The sequence below is a fragment of the Anoplophora glabripennis genome, unplaced genomic scaffold (genome assembly GCF_000390285.2).
Source record: "Anoplophora glabripennis isolate ALB-LARVAE unplaced genomic scaffold, Agla_2.0 scaffold284, whole genome shotgun sequence".
NCBI lineage: Eukaryota > Metazoa > Arthropoda > Insecta > Coleoptera > Cerambycidae > Anoplophora > Anoplophora glabripennis.
Window position 1 is genome coordinate 417894 of NW_019416385.1, and position 22908 is coordinate 440801.

At 33.4% G+C, this 22908-nt stretch overlaps 1 protein-coding gene across 1 annotated transcript in view; it reads right to left on the reverse strand.

Annotated features, from left to right (window-relative positions):
• The window catches only part of LOC108906320 (B1 protein-like), a 12996-nt gene extending 2787 nt beyond the window's left edge, over positions 1-10209 (reverse strand). Inside the window, exon 1 of the mRNA XM_018709544.1 lies at positions 10112-10209. Within this exon, the coding sequence (XP_018565060.1) occupies positions 10112-10168 (57 nt within the window). The 5' untranslated portion in view covers positions 10169-10209. The remainder of the gene's footprint in view (positions 1-10111) is intronic.
• Positions 10210-22908: the final 12699 nt, after the last annotated feature.

Genomic DNA, 22908 nt, shown 5'->3' on the forward strand with positions numbered 1-22908 from the left:
TATAGGCATTTTATTCATTTTACATTATACATTTTATTAATTATTAAATTTATTTTTATTAAGTATTTCATTAGTTACTAAGTTTATATTTAAAAATATTTTACTGGCATCAGAATGTATGTACTATTTCTTCTTCTTTAACTTGTGCAAATACTTTTGTAAGAGTATATTAATACCAATAAACAAACAAACAATTACCTAAACAAACATGATCATTAGTCCAGGCAAGTTAGACCAAAATCACCCAGAATACGGAAATTTTTTTCTGATGAACCGATCGAGTTGTGGTTTTCGGCATTATCTTATCTATATCAGGAAAAATGTTTATCTATTACACTTTGGAGCTGGATCGAAACTTCATTGCGGGTGCATAAAGTGCGTCTTGAAGTGCATCAATGTTTCCGAATTTCCTAAAAATGGTAAAAATTGACTAAAAGTTGTAGAAATTTGTGTGCACGGGTTTTCGGGGTCAGAGATTCCGAATCTGATCCTGAAAAATAAGCTCGATGGCCCTGGGGCCCCCTAGGAGCACGGGGGGCCTTCTGTAAAACATCGAATAGCTGAGTAATTGCCTGGAATTACATGCACAATTGCATGTACAGATTGTTTTGGAACCAACTGTTCCAATCCTGAAATAGTAGAAAATGTAATAAATGATAGTGATGGAGACAGTGATGACAGTACTGATGATGAAAATTGTGATTGATAGTGAAAGTGTTAGAAAAACATATGATAGTAGTTGTCTCACTAATTACCTTGCAAATAAAAAGAAAATTGGTTCTCAGAATAAAAGGGATTCTTTTTGACTCATTAATTTCCTGTTAATTTTCCTTACCCTTCTTGTCTAATCTCTGTAAATTTACGTGTGTTACAATGTAAAGATGAGCCTACAAGATCATGGTTGGTAAGCAGGTGGAGCAGTTTTATTGCAAAAATCTGATGTGCCTTTCGATATTTTCCAGAAAGACCACTCCACGGGCGTCGGCCATACTTTTCAGTATCAGAATCGGAATCCCCGATCCTGAAAACCCTCGAGTGGAAATTTAGAAGGCAATTACTCAGCTATTCGATGTTTTACAGAACGCCTCCTTGCCCCCCTGGGGGCCCCAGGGGTGTCGGGCATATTTTTCAGGGTCAGATTCAGAATCTCCGACCCCGAAAACCTAATTTCTACAACTTTTAGTCAATTTTTACCATTTTTAGAAAATTCGGAAAAATTGATGCACTCCAAGATGCACTTTATGCACCCGCAATGCAGTTTCGATCCAGCCCCTAAGTGTAATAGATAGACTTTTTCCCTGATATTTTTCAGAAGACAATGCCGAAAACTGCAACTCGATCGATTCATCAGAAAAATTTTTCTGATTTATTGTCTAACTTGCCTGGTCTACATGTAATATCCACAGTTTAATTTTTCTCAAATAGTTGCTCCTTGGTTATCGTCCGTCACATTTCATTCATTTATATAAAATAACCATTGATCTAGTAAGTAATTCTACATTTTTACAAACACGTTTTTGTAAGTGTAGAGATTCTTCTTTTTACAATTAACACTTCTGTAAATAGACATGTACGGCAGATAAAAAAAAGAAGCTTCCAGTGCAATGAGTAATGGTACCAAATTAGATATACTGCGTGAATTTGAAGAAAACTTGCATAGTTCAAGTCGACAAACAGCTTCAACATATTCCTTAAAATGAAAATAATGAAAAGAAAATAAAATGCATCCCTATAAACTGACTAAGGAGCTTAATGAGGACGATTCTGATCGATGAAACCATTTTTTTTTTAACAATAATGATGCAAAGGTTAGATAACAATGGTATCCAACTAGAAAATGTTTTGCTTTCTGGTCTCTTCACGGCCATGTTAATCGTCAAAACTGTCGCTACTGGATGGACTAATGAAAATCCTCACTGGATGAGAGAATTACATTTGCAGAATCTTTAAAAGGTAAATGTGTGGGTGGGGATAATTGGTTCCTTTTTTCATTGATGACAAGTTGAATGAAGATACCTAATTATTAACTTCTGCTCCAAAATAATGTATCAACTTTCATAAACTTATATCTTGCTCAAGCAAACCCACACGTTCCAGCCTATGTGATATAGTTCCACCAGGATAGAGCACCACTTGGATTTAACAGTTCCAAATTGAATAGCCAGCGCGTTCTCCTGGCCTTACACCCCTAGATTTCTTTCTACGTGAAAATTATGGTATACAAAACTAAACCACGTGATATAGCTGACTTCAGAAGAAAAATAACTGTTGTGGTTAGGTCGGTCATGCCTCAGATAATGGAAAACGTTAGAAGTTTTAGTATTGGGATGCTACCAAGATGTTCAAGGAACTCATTTTGAACGTTAAAATGAATTTTATTTTTAGTTTGCTTTAGCGAATTTCGTCAAGCAGATAAATTAATTTTTTTAATGCTAATTTTTGCAATAAATATTAAAACCATTTTTTGAATAGAGAATGAAAATACCTTTCAAATGAGATGCACAAGCCCTTACTACCCATTTAAAAATTTAGGGGTTGCAAATGCCACTCGAAAGGGGTTCAATTTAGGGATGAAATTTTTACATTGCAAGACCCAAAATCGATGTGTCTCGGGATTTCTTTATTCATTTGCAAAATAATTGAGAAACTAAATTGATTCCATTTAGCAGTTCCACACTGTATTTATTTGTACTTTTTATAGTTGAAAGTGTATCAATTTTAATCATGACACTAAGAATCTGTGTACAAAAAGACTTTATTTCCGCATTTACAATATACATTAGGAATCTTTAATTGCTATGTAATTACATTTCATATTTTATACTGGCGTTAATAAAAAAACAACGTAATATAAAATATGCACAGTAATTTAGAAATAGTAATAAAAATGAATAGTAGGGACTAAATTTTATGAGGCATTTTTATTTTTTATTAATTTTTATATGTATATAGTTATTATTTTGTAGTAACAAAAATAAAAAATGATTATCTGATGAAAAGAGATCTTTTTAAATTTCATTTCAATGTCGAAGAAAGGGGTTTTCATGCTGATTATGTATTTGTATATTGTGGAGATTCTTAAAAAATTATTGCATAACTCCCTTTTGTGAATCTGATCGATGATTTAATGATGAGTCACTGTAACAATAAAACTGAATGAATGGTGGTCATTAAAAAAGAGCAATTTAATGCATTTTAATTAACTTCGATTATATCAGTATTAGACAATGTTAGTGTAAATAATATAATTTATCTCTGTATAATTACTTATAGGAATGAAAATTTCCATGTTTAAATGAGTACAATTACAAAGCTAGTTATATAACGCGACCTTCGAGTATTTATTTTGTTTTCCTGGCTCCAAAAATAAAACAACTTCTATAAAAAAAAACTAACAATAATAGGTACAGATTAGGAACGTGATAATTACACAAACCCACAAAAAAAAAGTTGAAAATACCAGAGACTAGACCCACCTATCCTTATGTGTTTTGATGTGCTGAAACCGAATCCGGAGTCAAAATTGCTCCATCACCCTCCAGTTTTTTTTTAATCGCGAAAAACAAAAATTTCAAAATTTTGAAATAAATGTTAACAAAAATAATAATAAAAAAAACAATATACCTACAGTACAGTTTCGTGTTTTTACCCTGACGTCAACACATTTCTCTTGAGCTTGGCAACAGGTCCGAAGGTTGAGATAAACGTGAGAACCAGCTCAATAAGACTATTTTATATGTATTTTGACGAGCTAAAACCGAATCCGGAGCCAAAATTGCTCCATCACCCTCCATTTTTTTTTAAATCGCGAAAGTCATCCGAAAAACACGGAAAATCTTCAAATTCTTGCTTGAGCACGGGTCCCAAGGTTGAGATAAACGTGGGAACCAGCACAATAAGACTATTTTTTAAAAATGTTGAAAATACCAGAGACTAGACCCACCTATCATTATGTATTTTGACGAAATAAAACCAAATCCGGAGCCAAAATTGCTCTATCGCCCTCCAGTTTTTTTTAAATCGCGAAAATCATCCCAAAAATACGGAAAATCACGTGTTATTGTCTCGGATCTTAACATTCTCTCTCTTTTTATATCGTAGTGTAGTAGATACCTTTTGTTTTTTTGCTATCTGGCTCGGATTCCCTTTTAAGCATCCAACAAAAATCTGCCATGATATTAACATCCCATCCTCCTTGGTACCGGCGTTCCATTTCCTTAATGACTTAAATAAAGATGACTTATGCTACATTTATGGTAAATTTGAATTTTCTAAACAGGGATTGTATCTGGGGATTCGGTTTTAGCTCATCAAAATACATATAAAATAGTCTTATTGTGCTGGTTCTCACGTTTATCTCAACCTTCGGACCCGTGCTCAAGCGAGAATTTGAAGATTTTCCGTGTTTTTGGGGTAGTTTTTCGCGATTTAAAAAAANACGTCAACACATTTCTCTTGAGCTTGGCAACAGGTCCGAAGGTTGAGATAAACGTGAGAACCAGCTCAATAAGACTATTTTATATGTATTTTGACGAGCTAAAACCGAATCCGGAGCCAAAATTGCTCCATCACCCTCCATTTTTTTTTAAATCGCGAAAGTCATCCGAAAAACACGGAAAATCTTCAAATTCTTGCTTGAGCACGGATCCCAAGGTTGAGATAAACGTGGGAACCAGCACAATAAGACTATTTTTTAAAAATGTTGAAAATACCAGAGACTAGACCCACCTATCTTTATGTATTTTGACGAAATAAAACCAAATCCGGAGCCAAAATTGCTCTATCGCCCTCCAGTTTTTTTTAAATCGCGAAAATCATCCCAAAAATACGGAAAATCACGTGTTATTGTCTCGGATCTTAACATTCTCTCTCTTTTTATATCGTAGTGTAGTAGATACCTTTTGTTTTTCTGCTATCTGGCTCGGATTCCCTTTTAAGCATCCAACAAAAATCTGCCATGATATTAACATCCCATCCTCATTGGTACCGGCGTTCCATTTCCTTAATGACTTAAATAAAGATGACTTATGCTACATTTATGGTAAATTTGAATTTTCTAAACAGGGATTGTATCTGGGGATTCGGTTTTAGCTCATCAAAATACATATAAAATAGTCTTATTGTGCTGGTTCTCACGTTTATCTCAACCTTCGGACTCGTGCTCAAGCGAGAATTTGAAGATTTTCCGTGTTTTGGGGTAGTTTTTCGCGATTTAAAAAAAAGTGGAGGGGGATGGAGCAATTTTGACTCCGAATTCGGTTTCAGCGCGTCAAAATACATAAGGATAAGTCGGTCTAGTCTCTGGTATTTTCAACTTTTTTTTTGTGGGTCTGTGTTATTTTTTTTAAATTCGGATTATAATACGTTCTAATAATTATAGCTTCCATAAGATGCAAGTAAAAAGTTGATTATCTTATATCAGAGACAGAGATTTTTACAACCGAATTGAAATTATAGTTGTTTTATAAAAAGAATTAGAGTTTTGAATGATTTACAATGAATTACAATTCTATTCTAGAAACTAGAAGATATTTTGATACCTATGTTCATGAAGTTTTTAAAATAGTTTTCTCCTACTTAGTGTTAGTTACAATATCGCTTGTAAAAAACAGCGATTTTTCTATTTATTAATAGGAAAATGCAGAAAATAAAAGTAAACGGTATATTCCATGCCAAATTACTGAGGTAACTACCGGACCATTTTTAATTTTCCGGATTCTTTGGTATTATTTAGTACACATTATAGCAGCTTTTATTTTTTCAAGTTTTTATTTCAACCCCTCAAGTTTTGAGAATTTGAATATTTTGGGTAAAAAATTTTCAAATATATGTATCTTGGCAAAAACTNATAGGCGTGGAGAGTCACGTAGTCTCAGCGCCTCCGAATTCTGCAATCCGACTGTTTACAATAGTTTTTTAGTAGTTAGTGTCAAATATGGCTTGCGTGTATAACAACTCGGAGTTGAGAGATATCGTTTAAATTTATGGTAAAGTAAGACAACATTTGTATTATGGTGAAGCATTTGTGTTATGGTGAGGCAAGACAACATTTGTGTTAGTTCGTAGAAACTGAGTAGGACGGACCCAAATTAATTTAATTAATTAATAATAACAATAGCGGCAAAAGCAGTTGAATTTGCTGATATAAAATTCTATTTATTTCGTTCCTTGCGAAATTCTTTCAAGTTTTTGTCAGTTTTTATCACACTTTGCGGCCATGTCGCCGGTCGCATTATGCGAGGTCAGGTTTTACAGTGGACCAGTTTCCAGTGCTGTGCAGAAGTGTATTTTTAAATTATGTATTTTCGAATTGCCCTTTTTGATTTTTTCTTTACAAAATTGTATTCGTACGAGTCCTCTGTACATCCAAATTTTTTTAATATTAAAATATTTGTTTTGCATAATGCGATAATACTTGTTATATTTTTGACCATTTGTATTTAGTAAAAACATTTATATAATATAGGTTTTTTTAATATTAAAAAATTTGTTTTGCATAATGCGATAATACTTGTTATATTTTTGACCATTTGTATTTAGTAAAAACATTTATATAATATAGGTTAAAGATGACAGGAAAAATTTCTAAAACTCTTCATGGCTTTTATTTTCTGTATTATTCCATTCACGCCGGTGTTCCAAGCACTACTTCGAAGAATTTGACTACGTACTCAGCTTTTATTTGCTTGTCTTCAAGTGATTCAGTTGTTTTTATCATTAAAATTGATTATATTATGGCACACTTTTTTTACAAATATGCGTTCCTACACTTTTGTTTGTATGCTATTTTTTGAAACCTGTCATGGGCCAACTTTTTTATTTGAAGTGATAGATTAGTACTTCCAAATGCAAAGTTATAGGAAATAACTTGATTAAGAAAAATTTACAAATAACTCTTTCCGGTGTTGCGATATTTCCGTAGTAACTACTAAAACGATCCATATATATTAAAAGCTGTAGGTTACTCTCGCTCCCACACTCGGCCGCGAAACGAGGCGTACGGTATTATCAAAGACTTTCCTCGCGAGTCGCGCAGCGACGAGCCGAGGCGCCCGAAGGGCCCCTCGGTTCTTCCTTTATCCAAACGTCGTATTCTGAAGGCGATCCGTTCGCGCCTTCTATGTGAAATTTTCACTTTAAAAAGAGTCCTTGCCGAAAACTGACATTTTTCGGTGGGAGTGAGATATTCAAAGTATATCCGATATTTAAACAGGGATGGAGACAAACGTCAGTGAAGACGTCAAAATAAATTTTGTCATTTGACGCGTTTTCCCGTACAATCGGGCCACGGTGAGTCGTTATATTGCCGTTAGGTATCGGTTCCGATCTTTTAGAGACGCAACTTTGGCGACAAAACTTGATTTGAACATTTTCAATTTTCTGTTTTATTCGCGGAGAATCAACGCTTCAATTAGCGTGTGCAGGCTCCACCCAACGTTAGATCGCCGTAGCTCATTTTGTAAACTCACGACTGCGAAGCCGAAGGTCCGAGGTTCGAACCGCGAGCGGGTCGCATTTTTTCTTTTTTTTTGGGGGGGAAAATTTTATATATTATTTACCAACCGACAGAGAATGCACCGCGGAGTGGTGCTCGAGTCGCGCGCAGCGCGGCCCGAGGGCCGAAGGCCCGAGAGAAAGGTCAAACTTTGCCTGCCTTTCTAGTATTTTTTTAAATGGCAACACCGTATTGCCTTTTACAGATCCACACACTACCAGTTGTTTTTAGTTTTATTAACTTATATCTTAAAAACTCCTGATTTGAAAGAGACTTATCGGGATGTCTTGTGTGGAATACAGAGCACGCACTTTTAAAAAATAGCACTGTATATGTATAAAGTAATTTTTAAGAGAACTAGCAACTACAGGAATCAAATCCTTCTAAGTGACGCTTGAATCACTGGCGGGAATATTTAATGAAATAAAACAGAAAATAAAATCCGTCAAGTGTTTTAGAAATAGATTTTTTTTTATTTCGTCGTTAACCTATACAAATGATTTTTCTAAATACAAATGGTCAAAAATATAACAAGTATATTATGGCATTATGCAAAAAAAACTTTTTAATATTAAAAAAAAATCGGAATATTTAGATAATACAAATTTAAATATTTAATAATGACAATATTAGTGCAAGTAGTTTAAAAAATATTTAAAATATTTTAATAATTAGTCATCACGATTTATTATAATAAAATTTGGGATAATGGCGTACATTATCTGTAAAAAAAATAAAATACAAAAAAAAAATATTTCGAAGAAAATAGAATAAAAAAGATCCTACTCTAGAACCTGTCTCATAAATTTGCATATTAAAGACGATTTTTTGAGAATATTTAGAAAAAGAAGAAAAACGCCATTTTTTTCAAAAACCACATTTTTGGTATAAAAATGCAAAAACATTCAAAAAACTAAAAATTAAAAAAGTTTATGATATTAGTTTTTGCCAAGTTACAGGTATTTGATAATTTTTCACTAAAACTATTCAAATGTTCATAACTTTTTAAGACGTTGAAATAAAAATTTGAAAAAATCGTGAAAGCCACTCTAAATGAATAATCAGGAAAATTGAAACTGGTCCCGTCACGACCTAAGTCATTTGGCAGGGAATGTCCTATATAAAAATATAAAATAGTTGATGCACTAAAATGTGTTAGAATATTTAAATAACCTAAAAATGAGATGAAGGTTTTTTTCTGTAAATGTTTAAAATTAATAAATCAAACAGATATTCAGAAAATTTTAAACATCTTTATGATACACTAAAAAGTATCATTAAAATTATTTTCATATGAGGTCCTATAATATGCTCCTTTTAACTTCTAATCATTGAACAAGAAATTGTCTTTATACATTTATTGTTGATGGATATTATTAGAAGACGATTTTTATCCATATTCCAAAATACATCCAAAAGTAAAAATTCTGAATTGATGAAAAGGCGAGTTATGCCTTTTTTGATCAATTCATCGATACATCCATGGCATTCTAATTAAGGTCTCTGCCCACTATAACGTATCATACTATGACCGTCATAGGAACGTGACGGGTAATAAAATATTCTTTGTATTAAAAAGTATGAGACTATCCCTACTAGACCGGACCAGCATCGTCGCGTACTATGCACGGAAAGTTAATAATTGTCGGCGAGAGTATTTTGCCGGTGCCGATACGTTCCGTGCATGGCATGCGATGTTGCGCAGGGGGCAAAACGGTGAGCACACGGGTTATGATGACCGTTAAAGATAGTTGTAAACGCCTTTACTTAGTAATCTGTTGCTAGTTCAAAAAGACGTGCGGATGCGAGAATGAAACGGCTTCTGTATGACGATACAGATTACATACGGGCAACATACGGGGTGCATACGAGCAACATACGGATTGCATACAGGCATCATACGGGATGTACGGGAGCACAGAACGCCGTCTATCCGTTTAGTGGGCAAATCAGCGCGTATCGTGTTTTTTATGTCTGATACGTTCCTATGACGGTCATAATATGATACGTTATAGTGGGCAGAGACCTTTATATAAAATAGCAGCTGAATTACAAAGGAATCATGTTTAGTATTTACACATTTGGAAGAAAATTTATACAAGTCCAAGAATTGAAAAATATATATCGTATTCCATTTAAAAATTATGTTTAAAAAAATATTTAGAAAAACATAAAAATACATAAATAAAACTGAAAAAAAACAATACCGCAAAAAAAATGAATAAAGTTTTCACAAATAAAAAAGTTATTCGATGTTACAAAAATTGGTTACAAAGAATATATGACGTGTACCTTTCCAAGATATCGTGATGTGGTTTTGGAAACATCTTAACTAGGTACATACGTTTTGTCAATCACCTATACAAATTTTCCAAAAGAACCCTCCAAAAGCATTGAAATTCATCCACCTTTTATAAATAATAACAGTGGTTATGTGTGAATTTCTTATAGTATTATAACAAAATCACTTTCCAAAGAAAGAACATAACTACCAATGCAAAATTGCCGAAGTTTCTAAAACTTGGAAACACACGAACCTTTGACATACCCTTTGTGTGCCCTGAAGGTGTCTCAGTATTGTATAAAATGATTTTAAAGAATTAAATTAAACCTTACCTGGGCCCAGACTACTGCCAACACTGAAGTAAGCACAAAAACTACTTTTACTGACATTATGTTTAAGAAAATTAATTTCCGCTGTAGCTGAATTTACAACAAGCAACAACTGACAAAAAACACACTCCTTGCAAATATTTATATCCATCAAATTCCGGGGATAATTTCCAAACGAAATTTAGAATTAGTAGGAACATCCTTGTTTTAATTATCAGCAAATTTTCACGGATAATTTCTGGCCGTGAATTGCATAAATATCGTGATTATCATTCTCTTATTGTATTTTAATTATAGCAAGGAAATGTATGAGTAGATAGCATATTATTAATTTCAGATTAATTTATATATGAAGATTAAATAGGATTCATTTCTATAATATACTGGATGATATGTTACTAGTGGATCTACCAATGTTTTGTTTTCAGAAGTACGCACATATTCCGGCCGTTTTTATGTCTATATTTTATAAGTAAATAATCAAAATACATGCAGGCAAACCAACTCACATCAAAAATGCATTATTTAGTAAATATAAGGTAACATTTATTGAACGTATTTCACATATTGAACGTTTATTACAACTATTTGTTTATATTTATGTTGCAGTTTGTGAAACTATTAAACATTGGCTGAGCCAAAAAAATGATTAAAGCAGCAAATTTTCTAATTGACTGGCCTTCTAGCTAAAATCTTATACCCAAAAAAATTAAAAATTGCCGCTATAAAATAAAAGGTTCAAGGTTTCTCTATATTACATGTTCTGCAAGGGTCAAAATTGCATTTACCACATCATTAGAGTCCTTCCGAAGGCAGTTGAATATGCAAAAAACGTCTGGTAATAAAATTTAATGAGTTTCATGGGCGTCCCTAAAAAAGTTTTCTGCTAAAGGTAAAAAATTATAATAATTTGTATATAATGTATAGAAAATTTCTATTACATTATCATTTGGCCAACAACATATCTTAATTATTATGTCCTCAAGCAATTTTATTATATTGGTAGTAAATTTTCTTTTGTTCCGTTTCAAAAGGTCTCCTAAATGCTATGTTGTGATAATATTAGTAAACAAAATATCCCTCTTTTTTCTCCCTTTCGCAGTTGTAATATGAATAATTGATAGAAGGTGCCTATAATAAATTAAAATTGCCTGATTCACATCAAATTCCGCACTGACGCACTGCACTGCTGGGCATTTTATGAACCACTTGTCGCCTGCTGTGATTTATTGCCCAGAAGCCCAATACAACTGTGCTCGTTTTCCTTTGGCCACGCTCGCATTCTTCAACTGGTCGTATACATTTCTACCACCTGCACGTTTAGTTCGACCAGACCTATACATGGGTATGATTAAGTAAATATGGGAACAAGTTTTTCAAATATTTCAATGCCGAGTTGCTGCTTAGCGACCGAGCCTGGTACATACCTTGAAATTATAGGTTCTTCAATTGACTTCGGAAAAACTATACCAACATTTTTATTTTCAAGAAATTCAACATATTTATGGTCCTGGAGCCACAAGTGTGCTGAAAGATATCTCTCGATCAAAATTAATTTTAACTAAACAGAAGAATAGAAGGATTTCTTTACTACGATGTAGACATACGAACACATCCAATTTTTTTGAATTTCAATATTTCACATATAACTATAACAGTAATCGACTGTATAAAATAATATGTTTAATTAAAAATCTTTCTAAAGTTCCCAATCAAGAATGAAACGTTAAGTATTGAGTTTCCAAGATAGTAATGTTATAACATCCTGAAGCACAATGTAATTGAAATTTGAAATATAATTTTCATAATACTTTTTTCAATTACCTTCTGAATGCCCTATTTCTCTATTAACTCTATTTTTTGAGAATTTATAAATAAATTAATATTTCATAGAGATTGACTATTTATGACCACATTCTGTACTGTTTAAAAATTGCGTTTGCAGAAATGGTATGACTATAAGCCTCTCAGAAAATATATTCTAAATTTACCAGTATAAAATACTACGCCTTTTAATCTTCTACGTATCTCATTTATAGCTGTTTCTTCTTTACAGCATGGTGATCATTTATCTAAGTCGTTGTAATCGTGGAGGGCATCTGTATGCAGGCCCTCTGCTTAGAATAAGAAGAGACATCCTTTCCTTGTTTTGAATAAGTCATGAGAATGAAAAACCTTATCTAAAGTTCTCATGTCCATTTCCACTACACTAAATAAATATCTTCGTGCAAATAAATAAAAGATAACGGTTTCCCGGGAAAGTTTCACATCAGCTGTCACAATGTTTCAGATATTCAATTCATTAGACCTTTCTACGAGATATACCAACCGAAAGTAACTACCCCAAATAACATTGAAAGAAATAATTTTCCGAAAAATCGCAGAAACCTGTTAAGTATAGTTTCATGGAGGCACACTTTAGCGGATCACTGAGGAACTGATAGTTTAATCATTTTACCCTTCAGAGTTTTTCCCTTAAAAAGTTTAAATAGCAAATAAGGCATTTTTTTACACTAGTTTTGGAAAAGAATATACGAAAAAACAAATTAAACTATGTATGATTTAAAGTGACCACCATATTCCATGTGTATAACCATAACTAGGTACTCTGTTTTCAAAATGCATGTGACATCTGCATCTGTACACGGAGAAAACTACACATCTGCATCTGTACACGAAGAAAACTCACATTGTATTTGCAATAACAGCCCTATTGCTATTTTTTAACGATAATAGCCAAATAATTACTAAGAATACGTATATTCAGCGGTTTGAGATCATGGAGATCTTAATCACTGGAGTTAATATGACACAAACTTAACTTTGTACTGATGACATTCTACAAAAATCTTGGTCCACCAGAAGGTGGACGTATCTTCTTGTATTATTCCCATTACATGGGAATTTGCTTTATCACTCTTCCACCTTAAGAATGAAGCATCCCCTGAAAAGTTGATTTTATTTTCTTCTAATTATATTTCTTCTGGTTGGTTATCTCATGCTCTTCTTTGTCACCGTTAACCTCCTGTCTCCATCTTTGTAAAGCTTAACATCAGCGGTTTCTAATAGGCACACAAGATAATACTATTTAAGATTTAGACAAGATTTAAATATTAAAACGCAAAGTAATTACAAATCATAAAACAGTTTACATAACACAGCTCCACAAAAAAAAAATCGAGAAAATTACCCCTGGAGTCTGATTATGTCTATCATATGATTTCGGGATCGCTGAATCCAAATTCCGGGTCCATTTAACCCCATCCCGTCAGGATTTTTCATAACCTGAACAAATAGGCTCAAAAACGCTTTTTGTGGAGCTGTGTATGTAACTTTCCAACTTCACACAACGCGGTGTGATCATGTACCCCACAAAACATGTGTCTATACTGTCTATGCTCATCCAACTAGAAGAAGCATAGCTGACTGTCGTAAATTTTACGATTATAACCGATTATGCACCGAGAGGGGACGATCTCTTAACCATCATAAGACGCGTTTTAAACGTTAAAAACGGAAACATGATCATTATGAAAACGATTATATACAGATTCGGATACTCTTTATTCAACAAATCTTCCCTACTACACAAACGGAACATAAAGTCTATAACATATAATAATTTATAAGTAAATCATTATAACCTTTATTTCACGGATACATGAAGTGTATAAAGCGCTCTTCAGTTAAACTCATTGAACAATGAGTATGGAGATCAATGATTTTTTTATAGAAAAGTTGTATATTTGTTATAAAAGTTTTAATATGCGCTATACACATTATTCTAAAGGAAAACTTTAATAAACCCATTTCTTTAAGTGTAGTTATGTAAAAAAATAATTCACATTAATCTAATTATGTTGTCAACACTTTTGACATCGTCGTTTTATATTCTCATTTTCTTTGAAACAAACAAAAAATCTATTTTTACATGTTTGTCAAAGGTGATGTTAGAACACAAAGATACAACATATCCTTTGGAGGATTAAATTATTTAACAATTTGAATATGTCAGTAGTAACAATTTAATTCTTATTGTACATAATTACACAGTCACACAAAAAGAATGTCATATACTTTTTAAGAGTATGATACCCCTTGTATTTTATCCGTTGGAGTAATCAGAAATGCTCCATCACGTCAGGTTTTTTCCCAAACATAAAAAATAGCCCAAAATCAGTGGATATCTCGATTTTTTTATTAAAATAGTTAAGATTTTGAAATTAACAGACTTTTTTATAGGGTCAAAATAAAATCTTTTTGACCTGCACTTTTTCCACCTGCCTCCTCCTCAATACTGCATTTTAGAGAAAAAAGTGCAAGAATAAAAAGTTTAACTAACCCCTATTGTTATTTGATGTTGAAGATACGGGTAGTGTTGAAATTAAATGAAATTTAATTAACACAGGTGTATATTATCTATATCTTAAATACTGTTTGTAAAATTTGCAAATGAAATATAATATACATAATATAAATTGCAAATGAAACATAATATAAATTGTTAGAACTAGTTTTTTAAATTTAATAAACATACAGCTACTTTTCTTTTTGCTATACATTCTGGAAATCTATACTCGAATTGACCGAAAGAAGAAAATTACGAAAGTATAACAAGAGTCGGGTCCCTGACTTTAAATATTGAACATGTAAGCATTATGCATAGCATAATCATAGTTTTGTTAATTTAATATCTTCAAATATAATTGATGATATGATTCACGGTATACACTAATATTTTGTTCAATCTTCATTCTAGAAGCGTCGTATACATCAGAGTTTTCAATTTATTGGGAATAACTACTATCTTTCTCATTTGATGTGATAGTTCTCAATAAAGGTGGAATGGTTTCCATTTTAGTGCTCTTTTTATATGCAGGGCAATATATTGTAAACAGGCAACGTAAACTAAATTTATGTTTAGGACGCTCATGAAATGTCCTAGGAGTATTCGGTGTAGTACAAACGAAAGATGGGCAAACATAATTAAATGTTAGAAAAGGAATGATGATGTTAGCTATAACATCTGTTTCACATAAAGCGTTTGGTCAGTACGGAGCATCAGGGCGTATAACCGAAAGCCATTTATTTATACGAACATTTCACATGGAGCGCATATGATCAGTCCGTAAAACAGGTAGTAGAGTATTACACTTTCTTGATAAAAATCTTCTGGTTTTTCTTTTCTCGTTCTTTACAATGATCTACTATTTTTTCAGATTATGCATCTACTAATACTGTAGCCTAAATTACTATCTAAATGGGGAGGTACGCTGTCATACAGGCGTACTTGAATGGATAAATTGAGAAATTCTAACTAAAAAGGTGTAAATAAATGAAAAATAAAAAAAATATTTTAAAAACTAGCTTTTATTAAAGTGCACTAAAAAGAAAAAAATAAACCAAGGAGGCCATAGAACCTATAATGTTGTGTGAAGATGGCTGCTCTATAGAAGTGTCATCAGCAAAAGTATGATAAATAGACACGATTTGTCTACAATCAGTATGTTCATGTTCTTATGCGTAATTTCCTTAACTTACCGCTTAAAATAAAAATTCCAATTTGGAATAAACCTCACGATATGCTTTTAAATCGAAAAAGAACATGTACATACTGATTAGTAAAGAAAAAAGATGGGGGTCTAGGCTGTACGGTATATAGGAAACCAATACACACACAAACAGGAGAATCTCACCACCACCCATCTCAGCTACAATCAGTGATCAAAACACTAATGACAAGGTCAGAACGACTCTCTGACGACGGCCACAAAGAAAGGGAAATTAAAAATGTTAAATTGGCCTTACAGCAAAATGGTTTCTCTGGCAACAACAGCAAGAGGGCTTTGAGACCTAGACGAAATAAAGAACAAAAGGAAGGAGATAAACCAATAGCCAAAGCTCTCCTGCCATACGTCAACTACCGACAAAATAAGCAGGCTTTTAAAGCAACATAAAATAGAAACCATCTTCAACACGGGCAGGAAGATCGGCAATATGCTACCATCAGCCAAAACAAACATTGTTTGACCAAGACCAAGGAGTATATGAAGTTCCCTGCGGAGACTGTGAAAAGACGTAGGTACATTGTAAGTAAGTAAGTAAGTAAGCATTTATTGGTGTTATTACATAAGAAAAATGTTTACACACGTCAAAGAAAAACATGGCCAAAGCATACAATTAAAATACAATTCAAAGAGAAGCACATCATATTATAAAAACAATCATAAAGTACATAAAGTACAGACAACTATAAAATACAAACATTACATTTCGACTTACAATTTAAAATTAGATTAGCAAAATTATGATTTAAAAATTCATCAAGTGTATAAAATGCATTCAATTTAAGAAAGTTTTTCAAGACACCTTTATAATGAATTGGGCATAGATTTTTGACATTGACTGGTAATTTGTTATAAAATCTAATGCAATAATGATTTGTCCCATTTCTAGCTCTGTTCAATCGCAGAAAGTTGTGCCTGATTTGGTTTTTATTCCTGGTTGAATATTCATGAAATGAATTGTTTGACTCAAAACTGATCAGATGTTCTCTAATGAAAACAAGGCATTCAAGAATAAATACACAAGGCAGAGTGAGAACGCCGTATCTAACAAACTGCTTCCTACAGTCAGCTCTATACTGAAGCCCGGCAATGATTCGTATACACCTTCGTTGTAGACTAAAAATTTTTTCTGCATGGCAGGAGTGACCCCAATTAAATATTGAGTAAATCATATTAGAATGAAAAACTGCGTAGTAGGCTGTCAATAAAGTTGCCGTCGAGACAGAATCGGAAAGACTTCTTATAAGAAAAATGATTCTAGATAGTTTCTTGGAAAGCTCAGTGACGTGGGCCTCCCAAGTCATCCTCTGGTCAATACAAACCCCAAGAAACTTGGCCTGAGGGGTGTAATTAGCCATCTCATCCCCCACGTAGCGTAATGAGAACAGAACTGACGATGTTTTGTCATTGTTTAGGAATAATCTGTTTGCACTAAACCACTGTCTGATACTATGGTGAGATATCAAAACGTTATCTTTCAAACTATCGTAATTATTTTCAGTGTTTATAACTGTCGTGTCATCTGCGAAGAGAATAAAATTACAGTGATTATCACTATTTGGCAAATCGTTTATGTATATAAGGAACAACACAGGTCCCAATACGGATCCCTGTGGGACACCATACTTGATGGCCATTTTGTCAGAATTCTTGCCATTAAGATAAACATATTGAAGTCTATTTGTTAGAAATGACTCCACCAAAGAAATGCTCGAGTTCTCAAAGCCATAATAAGACAGTTTTTTCAGTAGGATGTTATGACTGACACAGTCAAACGCCTTTGTCAGGTCATAAAAACTACCATCTGTTATTTTACTGTCCTCAAAATTTGACAAAATTGTTTGGGATAAAGTGTGAATTGCCGAGGTGGTAGACCTGTTGTTACGAAATCCATACTGACAGTCATGAAACAAATCATTACACTCAAAGTACTCGTTTATTTGATTCTTTAAGAGTCGTTCAAAGACTTTACCCAAGATAGATGTTAATGATATTGGCCTATAGTTCGATGGGTCGTCTGTAGGCCCCTTTTTATGGATAGGAATTACTTTCGCTATTTTGAAAACGTCAGGAAAGGTGCTATAGTGAATACACTCATTATATAAATAATTGAGTGGGGACAGAAATAGATTTTTTAAGGTTTTGACTATTTTACTATTAATGCCATAAGGGTCTTTAGTCGAACTATTTTTTAGATTATCCAAGACATCTCTAACTTCATTGAGACTTACTTTGCGAAACTTAAAATTTGAAAGAGAATTTGGGGATTTTAAATAATCATCAAATACCATATTGGTACTTGGTAGGCCGCTAAGAATTGGACAAACTAACGGAATAATTCAAACCTGGAAAGAAGAACATCGGAATGCTGTCCAAAAAAGTGAAAAAACTTAGCATCATTAGCTCAACACGCAAAAAGCACTGGCCACCACATTGATTTCGATAATACCAAGGTACTAGCAAGAATAGAGCATAAAGCAAAATGAATAATTAGAGAGGCCATCGAAATTGAAAGACATCCTCAAAATCTTAACACACGTGATGATACCCAAAGATTACCAACGGCTTGGAAACCTGTCCTGGAAACCAAGAAGATCAATAAACCAGTGATACGCAACGCTGACAATAGGCCAAGCAGAAAACAAGAACCCACAGCACCGTTAAACACAAGACCCATAACGTGCAGCCACGCGAATCAAACCACACACCGGAACGAAAGCACAATGGGCAAACATCTTCTAGTAAGCCGAACGTAGTAACGCGAGGCGGAAGTAAGAAGACCTAAAGATGGTAAATGAGATTTTACCGAAACGTCGTCAAACAAATGGTTCTTTTGAGGACCATGCAGATTCATCGCGGAAGGGAACCCAGAGAAATTCTACAACCACATACAACACCAGCGGAAGCCTACGAACTAATCGATTAGTACGTGTCTATTTATCATACTTTTGCTGATACCACTTCTATAGAGCAGCCATATTCAACCTTTTTGTGGGTTTGGGGTTTACACAATATTATGGGTATTATGAAATCCTTGGTTTAATTTTCTTTTTTTATTGCATTTTAATAAAAGCTTGTTTTTGAAATATTTTTTTAATTTTCATTTCGAGTTCTGATGTGATCGTAAAAATATGTATCCACTACGACTGTAGCTTCAATAAATTCATCCGTTCGAAAGGTATGAGCAGAAAAAATCCTTCAAATTTTCGTTATATCTCAATTTTTGAGATTACATCCGTCTGCACGAACGATTTTATAGGAGTGCTTTTATTAATTTTTTGTATTGTTATTTAATAATACATGTACATAATTACATTGTACATCAATGTAGAAATGATAGACATACATTTTATAAATGGAGACCATTGGTATGCCCGAATACACTGGACACTATAAAATTTGATAAACACCATATCGACTCGAACCTAGACCTGTTTGCGTACCTGAGACGGAAGAGCAAATTTTGAGGGAACTAGGAGGAAGTGGTAGGTGGATTGCGACTACTAGACAACCTTAGAAATCTGCTATATCCAACGTGTATAGACACTTTTGTCGATGAGTTATCATAGAGCACACTAACAATCCAAATTTGTCACCATATATGCTGCTGTTGAAGTCAGACAACAACATTTTGACACTGTGGAGAAGTTAATAGGATCTGTTGTATTGTCCAGATGGTCCTGTATTTTTACACTTTTTAAAGAAATAGTTACCGCTGGTAAATAATTAATTGAAGACGTGTCACTGAATATCGACATAGTTTGTGGTTCATGCGTGATAGTGCTCTTCCTCATTATCATTAGGTGTTCGGTAGTACCTAAGCGAAACTTTCGAACAAAGGTAGATTGGACGTGGTGGACCGATTCTGTGGTTACTATTACCTAGTTCGTCAGACCTGAATGCTCTAATCTGTTTTGTTTACAGTTATTTTAGAAGTTTGGTGTATGAAGAGTCTAGAACTTACAAATTCTACGACAGCGACTAGATGAAGGCTGCAACCCAATAAGAACCCCAACTGAGATATTTGAAAGTATAAGAATTGCATTTTTAAGAAGTAGAGCATGCATTGACATACAAGTAAAACAGTCCAATAATGTAAGTTTTCATGAAATAAAAATGTTACAGCTCTTAATATCGGTTACCATTTTTTTTTAACTTTTAACACCTTGTGTGAAATGAATTCACATAAACCTTTTTTTACTCATCTTAATGCAAAAGTCAACCAACAATTATTATTTGTGTTATCATGCGCATACTATCAAAAAGAGTTTTAAAACCACGTTTTGTAATTATCTTGAAAATGGTGCGTCCCGTCGAAAAGAGACGATAGTACTTTTTTAAATTTACCCATCTCTTCCAGAAAGTGCTACCTGTTTACAAAAAAAAAGTGATGATAACCCTAAATCTCCACCTCTGAACTATGTTCTTTATCATGACCATATTCAAATCTTATTAGGTAATACCCTGTACTAAATTTGAGTAGGTTAGGCCAATCCATTTGACACATAGGTATAAATAAAAACTGCAATTTTTTTGTAAGAAAATTTTAACACCTCATATCTGGGAAACAAAACATTCCAAATATATTCATGTGAAATGTGTTTATTATTTTTTCGGATACTGTTTGCTTTAACACCGTATATATTTAGCTAATATATATGTTATATAAGGTCTGTTCAGAAAATAACCAATTGGTCCTTGTCTCCTTCAGAGTACTCCCCTGTTTCCATTTCGCGAAGCAGTCCTGGATAGTTTCGTTTGAAATGACCTTTAAAGTCTATGACGAATTTGCTTTCATGACATCAATATTCTGAAAACGGCGTCCTTTTAGCACTGCTTTTAATTTCGGAAATAAGAAAAAATCGCAAGGAGCCGGGTCTGGCGAGTAAGGAGGGTGAGGGAGGACAGTAATCTGATTTTTGGCACAAAACTGATGAATAGATAAAGCTAAGTGTGCACTCGCATTGTCATGATGGAAGAACCGTGAGTTGTCTCGCCACAACCCTAATATCTTTCTGCAGATTTTTTCACGTAACCGTTGCAAAACGTCTTGTTAGTACATACGGTCACTGTTTCTTCTTGAGGCAAGAATTCAAAATGTACTGTTCCATTAAAGTCGAAAAAACAGTAAGCCTCACTTTGACATTGGATCAAAACTTTAATCTCCTATTATGAACTTTTGAATGAATGTTTCATCGTCATTGGATTGTCCAAGGAGTTGCCGACTAACGTCCACACGACTTTCTTTCTGTTATTCGGCCAACAAATAAGGAAAAGATTTTGCTCCAACTTGATGCATGTTCAGTCAAAATTCCATGTCATGACTCAATTGAAATCCTAATCTCTTCTGCAATGTCTCTGACAGTCAATCGGCGATTTACACGCACCAGATCTTTGACTTTCTGAACGTGGGAGTCAGCAGTTGAAGTCGAGGGCGTTCCTGGTTGAGGATCATCTTCAACTTACTGACGCCCACTTTTAAATCGAGAAAACTATCCGTACGACCCAGAGCAAGATTGAAACGATTCCGTGAGAGTTTTCCCCAGTTTCACGCAAAATTTTACATTTCATCGTACGCGCATTTTAAAATTCGTCACTAACACTTACACGTTGTACTCAAATAACAATATCACGAAAACTAAATGAGATATCAATAATCCTAGAATATGTGGTTACAAAGGAGGTTATGCGCAACGCAAAACTACCAACAGCGTATCAGTAAATATCTTCATTAGCGCGCAATTCAAAAAGTTCGGTTATTTTCTGAACAGACCTCGTATTAATATAAATTTAAAGGTGATCCCAATACAGCTCATTGTAAATTTCAAAAAATAACAGCCAGTAAAAAACAAACGGCTGAAAATACGCTAAAGAGTCTACACACAACAACCATTTATCAGCTTTCAAACGTCTTCTCTTGTTGAATAGAATTTAAATATTGTTTCTTTACTTCGGATACTGTAACATCATTATTCAAGTTATTCAAAAGCAACTTCAATAAAAAAAACATAGAAATATACAAAAATAAGTTCAAAATCATTATATGTGTGTAAAGTCGTTCTAATATTGTAGAATGTTCAAAAGGTGGGGAATATATTTTGTAACTCACACGTAGGTATATTAAAGTCATAACATTTTCTTATTTCATATTTATTACATTTTCGTCAAATGGATAACCTCTACAACAGAAAACGTACTAGACTTCCACAATATAGCTTTCGAAAATACACGCGTTATCTGCGAGATTAAACCTTGAGCTTCATAATACAGACGTTCTCGGATGGAAACGAATATGCTTTCAGGAAAAGAACCTATATCCTCGAATACGATAGAGATTATGTTCATAAAGGAAAATATACTCTATCCTGAGACGCGTGGTGGTAATACAGTTCTCTCTTAATAAAGATTGTATAGATTTCATTAAAGAAATGATTTTCTCTTACTAAAAACGGAATACGAGTATTGAAGTCAAAATAATATAGAATCTTTATTGTAATTATTACACTTAGAACACGATGCTAGAGACAGAAATTTTAGATTGACTAAACATTAAAATCATAGAGATGTGATACAAAAGCCGGGACGCGTAGTAATTTATTTATTAGTTCTCGGAACGGATGGGCCAAAAAGTAAAATATTTCAGTCAACACAAATTATCGAAAGTTAAGAGTTTCAAGCAGGTAGCGTCGTCCTTTGGAGAAATTTAGAAATATTTTTAACAAGTTCACTTAGAGTCGGGGCCATGTGTTAAGCAGGTATAAAGAGAAAAATCGATATTTCAAATAACGCGCGAAAATACGAGAAAGACGTAAAGGTTATAAATTAGAATTAAATTAAATTGTTAAATTGGTAATAATTGGAAAAGAATAGATCAATTAGCTGGTTTTTCAGCGGATTTTCTAAGCTATTAAGAAGATATTAAATGAGATTGACTAATCCTCCCCGTAACACGGAGTCACTAGAGGAAGGCTAGGGTTACTTGGAAGTAAGTTTAGTTTCAGAATTATTTATAAAAATGTAAGTAAGTTCAATTAGGTAATTATTAACCTAGTATAGTTATACCAAAGCGTCCCGATATTCAGGTCCCCGCCAACAAGATAAGAACAGAAACTTCTGGACCCAAGAAATGGTTTCAAACTGGCCGCTATTGTCAAATTCAACAAGGCTGTTTTGAAATTGCTAAATAATATTTTTCTGAATTTGTTTACGGCCCAATTTCAACTTTTTTTTTAT